The sequence below is a fragment of the Symphalangus syndactylus genome, chromosome 24, assembly GCF_028878055.3.
Source record: "Symphalangus syndactylus isolate Jambi chromosome 24, NHGRI_mSymSyn1-v2.1_pri, whole genome shotgun sequence".
Classification (NCBI taxonomy): domain Eukaryota; kingdom Metazoa; phylum Chordata; class Mammalia; order Primates; family Hylobatidae; genus Symphalangus; species Symphalangus syndactylus.
In genome coordinates this window covers 33,822,595-33,832,580 of record NC_072446.2, presented here as the reverse complement: position 1 = coordinate 33,832,580, position 9,986 = coordinate 33,822,595, and the positions used below count along the sequence as shown (strand labels likewise).

The 9,986-nt window shown below is 58.0% G+C and overlaps 1 protein-coding gene across 1 annotated transcript; it reads left to right on the top strand.

The window, feature by feature from the left end:
- The first annotated feature begins 3,665 nt into the window (after nucleotides 1–3,665).
- SLC32A1 (solute carrier family 32 member 1) lies at nucleotides 3,666–8,616 on the top strand. The gene is made up of 2 exons (XM_055266625.2): nucleotides 3,666–4,351; nucleotides 6,693–8,616. The coding sequence occupies exons 1-2, from the start codon at nucleotides 3,962–3,964 to the stop codon at nucleotides 7,878–7,880; spliced, it is 1,578 nt and encodes a 525-aa protein (XP_055122600.1). The 5' UTR covers nucleotides 3,666–3,961; the 3' UTR covers nucleotides 7,881–8,616.
- The last annotated feature ends 1,370 nt before the right edge of the window (nucleotides 8,617–9,986 follow it).

Below are 9,986 nucleotides of genomic sequence, written 5' to 3'. Positions count from 1 at the left end.
CTTTGTGTGGCAGGCAGTCTTGGTACAAATGTTGCATGTGTCTGTCTGTGTGCTAGCCTGTTCATGACCTGTGTGTTGCTCTGTCAATGTACTAGAATGCTCTGTTCAGTCTACTAGAATCTCTATGTTGTCCTCATGTTTTTGTACATCTATCCATTGGCTTGTCATGCTCTGTGTGAATGTATGTGTGTGTTGTGCTTCAACTCAGGGGACCAGCCTACTGCAAAATCCTCTCCTAGGGGACCCCTCTAGAGGAGCTATTTGGGAGAATTTGGAGGTTGATGGCTTTGCCAGGGCAGAGCCCAGCTCACTACCAGTAAGGGAAGTCATCCTGTTGGTCTCCTGGGCTCTTCCCTCTCCCTGCTCCTGACCTCCATCCCCTTCTCTCCAGGGCAGCTTCGGACTGTGAGGAGCAGGGACAGAGAGCTTCAAAGACAGAAGAGCGTACATTCCAACTCCCTCAACCCCCAGATCCAATCGCAGGCTTTTTCTTGTGCACTCCCATTTCCACCCCCCGCCCCACAATGAGAACTGGCTGTTGAGTATAGTAACTACAACAATCACAAAATAATTGCTATCATGTATTGGGCATGCAGCACCTGTTAAGCATTTCATATACAAGATCTCGTTGGATTTTCTCAATAATTCTATGAGGCTGTTATTCTTATTTTCACATTTTAGAGATGAGGAAATGGAAGCTAGGAGAAGTCAAGGAAATAGTCAATGTCATAGAATTAGTATATGATGGGGTAGAATTATTCAATAAACTGTGGGTTGTTTGAGAGCTTGCCACACCTGCCTTCAGCCTGGGAAGAGGCATTTATTACAAACAGCAGGAAAGGAGGGAAATATGGGAGTTCCTTTCCCAACTGCTGGCATCTAATTATAGCCAGGGGGACTAGAATCTGGTTTTGAATTTCATCTCTTTGGACAATAAGGTGGTCAAATACCAAATGACAACCAGGGAGAAAGGATTTAAGGACAAGACGAGGTAGTGCAGGGTAAGGCATACTGGAAAGAGCCTTACGATTCCTGGGGGTTCTAGCCTGGCTTTAACCTGGATTCTGTGTGACCTTGGGCAGGACACTTCCTTGCTCAGGCCTGAGTTTGCTTGTCTGTAAAACCAGGATAAATGTGAGGTTCTGTTGGGATGTTTGGGGGAGGTTTAAACATTGCAGAAAGGAAAATTGGACTCAGGGCTTTCTAAGGTCCCTCCTAGACCCAAGAATTGGAGTGGGTAGTATAGGAAGAGACTATGCTTGTGTCATCTTGACAATGCCTGGAATAGCCAGAACAGAATCACATGCACAGGAAGGGCTGTGAAAAGGTTCACTGAATGAAGGAATAAATGACCCCATCTCTCACTGATGAAAAAACATCACAGCCCACTTTAGACTCACTTGTCAGAGAAGGCTTCAGTGGCCATCCTAAGGTCTGGGTATAACGGTGTGGAGGAGGCACTGGGGAATCCTACAAAGACCCAGCCTCTGCCCAGATCATCTCATGTGGGCCAAAGAATTTCACCAGAAGCAGAAGGGGAGAGGATGGCAATTAGGATGTGGAGATCTTTGTCTATAGGAATCTGTAGGGAAAATTCTGTCTCTCTTTCCCATATCTGAGAATTGGGGTGGGCCGAGGGTCTCTGCATAGGGCAAATTTCGGATGGGGGATCGCTTCTGTTTAGAAGCCTCCTTGGAGGAGAGGATCTCTGTGTTTGGAGGAAGAATCTCTTTCCTGTCTTTGTTCTGGGTCCTGTCATGACTTGGAGTGTCTGTATTTGGAGGATGGTTCTATGGAGGGGTCTTTTTTTGTTTTGTTTTTTTGTTTTGCTTTGTTTTGTTTTGTTTTTTTGGTTTTAGTAGCTGGAGGCTAAGAAGAGGATTTCTGTCTTGGTTTCCACCACGCAGGAGCTAGGGGCTTTCCAGAGCTTCTGGGGAAATTAAGGGGGTACCTGGGGAAAGGTTGGGAGCATCTCTGTCCAATGTGGTGGAGGTTCCCTATCTGGAGAGAAGCCTCCTCCGGGAGACCGGGAGGCGCCTGGGCTGGGAGGAGGTGGCAGGAGGCGGGAGGGTGTAGAGAGGGAAGCCTGTCTTGTCCTGGCAGCTCCAACTCTCTGGCCAAAGCCCTCGGGCCGCCCTACTTGTGCGCTGACGTGAGCTAATCTAGAAATACTGCAGAGAAGGAGTGGACTGGGGTTCCCAGGGAGAAAGGGCCTCGGGAGAGGGGAGATGGGGAGCTGCTTCCTTTTTTGTTTCCTTCGGTTTTTCCGTCCGCCCCCGCCCCCACTTCCAGTCACAGCCGCTACTTCTCCATTCAGGCTGGGACTGCCAGGTGGAGCCCTGAGGTTTACTGCTCAGGAGGAGTCCGGCCAGGACCTCAGCTGGGGACTTACGCTGGGACCCATTCAGAGCAGCGGACCCTCACGGAGACTACTACAAAGGGACTCACACAGGCACGAACATAGACAACCCCATTAGGGAACACATACGCAATCCAACACACTAGCTCTGGCACACACACTCGAATGCGCACAAAACCACACAGACACAGAACACACGCGGTTACCAAACCTCATTCTCAGAGGCCACACTGATCCAACCTCAAGCAGAGTCTGATACAGCATCGGTCTTTGTCTCTGGGTCTCTCCCCTATTCGCGCTCACACATCCGTACCCCAATCAACACAAACAGCCCAGGCTCTCACCGCCTGGAGGCGGCCGTCGGAGCAGGGCCCCAGCGCACCGCGAGCCTCTGCTTCCTCGGCCTTGCAGCGCCGCGAGCCCTTCTTTCCTCCGCGCCTGGCCCCGTCTGCACCCCTCTCGTCGTGGGCATTCGCAGACCCGCTAGGAGGCTGCCGAGAGGTGTCCTCATAGAGTCCTGCCTTCTTCCAGACCCCCCAAACGAAAAGAAAGAGAAAAGCCAACCTTTCGCCTCCATTCTGCACGCATTTGGAGAGCGGCTGGTGGCAAGCGATCCGCACAATCGCTTCCCTCGCGGCGTCCCTGGACGGGCGGAGAGAACCCGGGTGACTGAGCCTGAGGCTGAGCTTCCTTGGGAGCGTTCCATGCCAGCCACTTCTACCTTCAAGAGGGACTCGCGGCCGGGTTTACGCGCGAAGGATGGGTGCCAGGGAAACAGACTGACTTCTGGACGACCCGCTCCGCGAGAGACTGACAACTCAGTCCTGCGGGCTTTCGGGGCGCCCAGACCAGTCCTTAGCCAGAGGATCTGGGGCTGCACAGCTCCCGGACTCTGGAGGGGGTGGTCCAGGGGCGGGAGACTGCGAGCATCAGCCCACGCCGGCCCCCTCCCACCCTGCGGCGGCGAGGTGGGAAGGGCCAGGATGCGAGCTTAGCACCTCCCCTAGAAATGCAGCACTTCGCCCCCCCACCTCCCCTGCCCTCGGCGCTCCCTCTTTCACGCGCTCCCTCCCTCCTCCTTCCCAAGGGCGCCCTTCTTCTGCCCCCAGCTCACGTCTGAATCCCTCGGCGCCCCCTTTCTCTTCTCCTAGCCCCTTCCTCACGTCCCCTGCCTCCGGGTATTTCCTCTCTCCAGCCCCCCACCCCCGCACCGCCTGATTCCGAGGGGCGGGAGCGCATTGGGCCGCGCACGGGTGGGGGCGCCGCGCCAGCTTCGCGTAGCTGCTCTGACGCCGCTGCCGCCGCCGCCGCCACCGCCGCCGCCGCCCTCCGCAGCCCAGCCCGCGCCCCGCGGCAGCTCCGCAGTGCACTAGCCACCACCGCCGCCGCCGCCGCTCCGCCAGACCTGCTGCCAGCTTGCCCGGTCCAGCCCTGAGAGAGCCTCGAACGCCAGCTGCGAGGGTCATGAGCCAGAGAGCCCCGGGGCGCCGCGCGGAGAGCAAGCGGAGATAGCGACTTTGCGCCCCCCAGACCTCTCCGTCTTGCATCGCGTTCCCCGCATCCTCGGATCCTTCTGTCCTTTCCGCTGTCCCTACCGCCGCCATGGCCACCTTGCTCCGCAGCAAGCTGTCCAACGTGGCCACGTCCGTGTCCAACAAGTCCCAGGCCAAGATGAGCGGCATGTTCGCCAGAATGGGTTTTCAGGCGGCCACGGATGAGGAGGCGGTGGGCTTCGCGCATTGCGACGACCTCGACTTTGAGCACCGCCAGGGCCTGCAGATGGACATCCTGAAAGCCGAGGGAGAGCCCTGCGGGGACGAGGGCGCTGAAGCGCCCGTCGAGGGAGACATCCATTATCAGCGAGGCAGCGGAGCTCCTCTGCCGCCCTCGGGCTCCAAGGACCAGGTGGGAGGTGGTGGCGAGTTCGGGGGCCACGACAAGCCCAAAATCACGGCGTGGGAGGCAGGCTGGAATGTGACCAACGCCATCCAGGTGAGCGCGGGATTCCCAGTTCTGCCTGCCCTCCCCCTGCCCAGCTCAGCTTGCCGGGCTCTGCCCCCGACAGTCATCCGGTGATCTCGGCCTCGAGACCCCCTCCTGTACCCAGGAATCTCCCTTTCTCCATCCCTCCCAGCCCTGCGCGGGGACCTACGCCCCCAGGCGGTGTCTCCCGCCCTAACCCACGCTCCCTCCCACGGCACCAGCTGCAAGACCGCTAGGCTGAGGTTCGGTCTGAGACACCTGTCTGGAGACACTGCAAAAGTGAAGGAAATGGGGGGAGGGAGCGGAGAGGGATGAGAAAGAAAGAAAATCAGGATTGGAGGGCACGGTTTGGTCTTGGACTCTGGAAGGGATTCACAGCTGCATTTTTGGGAGGAAACAAGAAGGGGAAATCGCTGAGGTCGGAGTCTCCTCCCCCCGCACACAGGCATAGACACGCACACGTACATAGGCAGGCACACAACATGCCCACAGCCCCCCTTCCCACGAACAAACGCGCAGGCACAGGCGCACACGACATGCATCTATATATAGACCACAGTACTATCCCCAAATGCACCTGCGTACACCCCTACATCTCCACACACAAAAGCATATACCTGCACATACCAAACACATGAATACTCGTTTGGACATATGCACACACACATGCACAGACGCATGCAGACAGGAACCAGCCTGCTCCCTCAGGTGCGGCCCTGTTGGAGACATACAGGTATACACACACGAACGCACACACGTGCTCCCACACAAGCACATTTAGTCCGCAATAATCCGGCATTACCTGTGCACAGACTCGCCCCTCTCGCCCGAAATCCCGGCTGCACCGCAAAGAGGCGGCCATCTCCTCCCCGTGTGACCCTGGCGAAGCCCTCTCCAGAGACTAAGAATGGCCCCTGCTCTCTAGGCCCTCTCCCCTTATTCCCAACCCCCCACTCCCCACCAGGCGGCGCAGGACTCCTCCATAGGGAGCAGGTTTGGAGTCTTGGCAACCACCTCTGAGCTAGAAGGGGCTGGCAGGCCGCGGATTTCTGGGCCGAAGGAGACTTCAGCTCTAGGCACCCCCGGACCCTTACAGCTTGGCCCCGCGGCGTCCCTGGAGCGCACTATCACTGGGGCCACGGAAGGCAGGTTTTCTGGGAGCAGAGGCCTCCCAGGGGTTGCTCCATGTCTCGGGGTCAGCAGGACTCCACCGGGCCCTGCACACCAGATGGCCCGACTCAAGGCGCTTTCCGCTCCGGGGCCCGGCGAGAGGGCCTTGCTGGATCACGGACCCGGGGCTGCTCCCACCTTCGCTGTGCCCCACGACTTCCCGGGGCGTCTTTCAAGGTTCCGTTTGATAGGCCCCAAGGGAGGCCAGGGCAGGAGGCTGGAGGCTCGTAGGCCTCCGGGACCCTGGATTTCGTTAGCTCTTAGTCCCCACGTGGATTCTAAACCCTACAGCCCTGTCCGCCCGACCCTGAAGCTTCTGGTTCTAGACTCTTTTCGGTTTGGCTTTCTAGCCTCCCTGGCGCCTTCCCGCTAAGCTCCTCCTCCTGCTTGCCTCCGCATCCTCCACTTAGTCCCCTTCCTTAGGTCTCGCCCTCGCCTTATTCTAACTCCAGCCTTGTCCTAAGACTCTCAATTTCCAGCCCTGCTTCCTCCTCCCCGAGCCCTGCTTCCTCCTCCCCGAGCCCTGCTCCCTGAGCGTCTTCACATTGTCTCTGTTCTTGCCTCCCAGGGGCTTTGCCCCACCTTCAGCCCCTCTCCCTCTCTACCCTATCTCCTTTTCGCCCACAACTGCCGCCTTTAACGTTTCCTCCTCTGGTTTGAGCCTGAGACGCCCGAGTTTCACTCTTTAGCTCCCGTGCCCCATTCCAGCCCCACCACAAATCCCGTGCGGCCCAGGCCCAGCTCGCTAACTTTCTTAGCGCCCCTTTTCGACCACTCTCCCTCCTGTCCCTTCTCATCTCCTCCCCCAACTCCTCATTCTGGTCCTTTCCCCAGGAACCATCCCGAAGTATCTCCCTTCCCTCCTGTGGCTTCTCCCTATTATCAGCCCTCTCCCATCCTAGCCCTCTCGCTATCTCCAGCCATTAGCGCACCTTTCCTTCTCAGATCCGTCCATACATCCCTCCCTCTCCATCTCTGGCTCGACACCCGGGCTCACTATTAGCTCCCTTACATCCACCCCGCAGCCTGCTCTTAACCTCTTCTCCCCGGCGGCTCAGACCCAATTCTCAGTGTTCTTAGCGCCCCCTTCCGGCCACAGCGTTAAGCCACGCCCCCCGGGCCCCTCATCTGTTGCCAAGTTCGCTGAGCATCCGCGTCTGGTTGCCTCTCCGCCCCACAGGGCATGTTCGTGCTGGGCCTACCCTACGCCATCCTGCACGGCGGCTACCTGGGGTTGTTTCTCATCATCTTCGCCGCCGTTGTGTGCTGCTACACCGGCAAGATCCTCATCGCGTGCCTGTACGAGGAGAATGAAGACGGCGAGGTGGTGCGCGTGCGGGACTCGTACGTGGCCATAGCTAACGCCTGCTGCGCCCCGCGCTTCCCAACCCTGGGCGGCCGAGTGGTGAACGTAGCGCAGATCATCGAGCTGGTGATGACGTGCATCCTGTACGTGGTGGTGAGTGGCAACCTCATGTACAACAGCTTCCCGGGGCTGCCCGTGTCGCAGAAGTCCTGGTCCATTATCGCCACGGCCGTGCTGCTGCCTTGCGCCTTCCTTAAGAACCTCAAGGCCGTGTCCAAGTTCAGTCTGCTGTGCACTCTGGCCCACTTCGTCATCAATATCCTGGTCATAGCCTACTGTCTATCGCGGGCGCGCGACTGGGCCTGGGAGAAGGTCAAGTTCTACATCGACGTTAAGAAGTTCCCTATCTCCATTGGCATCATCGTGTTCAGCTACACGTCGCAGATCTTCCTGCCTTCGCTGGAGGGCAATATGCAGCAGCCCAGCGAGTTCCACTGCATGATGAACTGGACGCACATCGCAGCCTGCGTGCTCAAGGGCCTCTTCGCGCTCGTCGCCTACCTCACCTGGGCCGACGAGACCAAGGAGGTCATCACGGATAACCTGCCCGGCTCCATCCGCGCCGTGGTCAACATCTTTCTGGTGGCCAAGGCGCTGTTGTCCTATCCTCTGCCATTCTTTGCCGCTGTCGAGGTGCTGGAGAAGTCGCTCTTCCAGGAGGGCAGCCGCGCCTTTTTCCCGGCCTGCTACGGCGGCGACGGGCGCCTGAAGTCCTGGGGGTTGACGCTGCGCTGCGCGCTCGTCGTCTTCACGCTGCTCATGGCCATTTATGTGCCGCACTTCGCGCTGCTCATGGGCCTCACCGGCAGCCTCACGGGCGCCGGCCTCTGTTTCTTGCTGCCCAGCCTCTTTCACCTGCGCCTGCTCTGGCGCAAGCTGCTGTGGCACCAAGTCTTCTTCGACGTCGCCATCTTCGTCATCGGCGGCATCTGCAGCGTGTCCGGCTTCGTGCACTCCCTCGAGGGCCTCATCGAGGCCTACCGAACCAACGCAGAGGACTAGGGCGCAAGGGCGAGCCCCCGCCACGCGTCTGCGCTCTCTCCCTTCTCCCCTCACCCCGCCCCCATCAGCCCAGTGCGCCCTGACGCCGCGCTTGGGAAGCCAAGCTTTAAACATCTCTGGTTCCTAGTTTCTGATTATTCGGGGATGGGGGAGGGGTGGGAGGGGATAGGGATTCACGATCCATCGCGTCTGCGTTTCTGTTGTCCTTTCTCTTCCACAACACCCTGGTTTTGGGGGGAGGCGGGGTGCATTTGCGGGCAGGCTTCTTCTGTCCTTCCAAGTGGGGCCCCGACACTTTGGTTCCAGTCATCGAGGGGGTTGGGAAGGGAGGGAGAGGGGGCGCAGCTCGCAGGCGTGGCAACTTGACCTTGGGGGGACATTTCACATCCATCCAGTGCTCGGAATCTACAGCGTCCAGCCATTTCCAGCAAGAGCGCTTCCCATTCCGGAGACGTTTCAACCCTGCAGCGGGAAAGGCTGACTGGGAAATCCATTTTGGGTGGGCGATTTCCTTCAACGAAGCCGGGAGGCGAGAAGCCGCGGCGGGGCCAGCTTGCCTGCCGGTTTTCAGGAATCTAAACTCTCATCTTGTGCAATTTATCAGGTGTGGAACTGTTCTACTGTACGTGTGGTGTGCTCGTGGTGAATAAGATGAAATGTATATCAGAAAAAAATCTATCTCTAATTTAGAGTGCGGTACATAATTATATCCGCAAATAAAGAAGAGACAAAGGCTTGCGCGGCCCGGTGTCGGGTTTGTGTGTTCGTACCAGCCGGGATCCCCTGGCGCTGGGAGGCGTGGGAACTGGCTCCCGCCGGCGGAAACCGGAGATGGTGAGCAGCTGTGGTTAAAAGGTCCGGGGAGGGCTCTAGGGAGCACAAAGATTAGTTGGCGGCGAGGAGGCTCCTCAGGTGTGAGGAGGAAGCTGAAGACCGAGAGTGCTGTAGCGGCCCCCTCAGCTGCCAGGTCGAGATTTGTTCGAATCTCTCCCTCGGGGGCGGGTCCATCTGAGAATTTGGTGGAAGCTCTCAACTTCCAACCTCAAAACAGAGAGGGACAGGGGGAGCTTTTATGTACCAGAGCTTTATAAATTTGTTCAACAAATATTTATAAACAGCCAGTCAGGGCTGGGGCAGTGTTGGAAACCTGGAGAAAGAAACTCAGCCTTGCCCTCCTGGAGCTTATAGTCTAGTGAGGTGGAGACAGGCAATAAACAAGGACAGGCAGGAATCCATAACGTGACTTCAGATTGTGAAGAGGGCTATAAAGGAAGTCAGAAGTGGGCTGGGCCTTTCACCAGGTCCCCAGAGCCACGAGCCAATCTGGCCTGGCAGGAGGCATCTCCCACCCAGGAGAACCCCGCCCTGCAATCCAAGGTGGGGTTTGCACAGCCACAGCAAAGAGATCTGACTCTAGAATCAACAGCCTCAAGCTGTAGGGTCCCAGTCTACGCCTATCTTGCGCAGCCTGTCTGATAAAGTGTTTGCCTGAATTACCCGAAAGATCTAGCCTTTTTTGTGCTGATCCCACTCCAGGCGCAGCACCTGCACTGCCTCCAGGAGGGCCAGTCCAGGGACTGTTGGGAAAGGTCAGAGTCAGACTTTCTGGGTGGGAGCCGGGAGTGCAAGTCGGCTGGGTGGATTCCGGGGTCCGCTCTCACCACGGAGGCAGAGGCTTCGTTAGGAATGACGTCTCCAGGTGCGAATGGTGCACGGGAAAGAAGCCAGGGAGAATGCCTAAGTAGGGTGTGTGTTGCTCCCCGCCCGCTTGTAAGGGGCGTGTGAGAGGCTAGTTGATATGCGTGTGGGGTGGGGCAGGCTGCATCGTGTGTTGTGAGAACCTTGGTGTGTGTGCGTGTGTGCAGAGCATCCGGGTGGGCGTGCTCCCTAAAGCGCCTGCGACAGAGGTGACCTCGCATCACCCTGGTTCTGCGGCCACAGAACTGGAGTGGGAAGGGAGGAGGGATAGGACCCGGTGTCCTCAGCCATCACTGTGGCTCTAATGCTTTAAACGGGCCATCTGAGAGGTCCGCTACCTTCGGCCTAATTCCCCGGTGTCACTATGGTCGCGTGTTCAGGATCCGGGACTGGCTGAAGGGTCCTCAG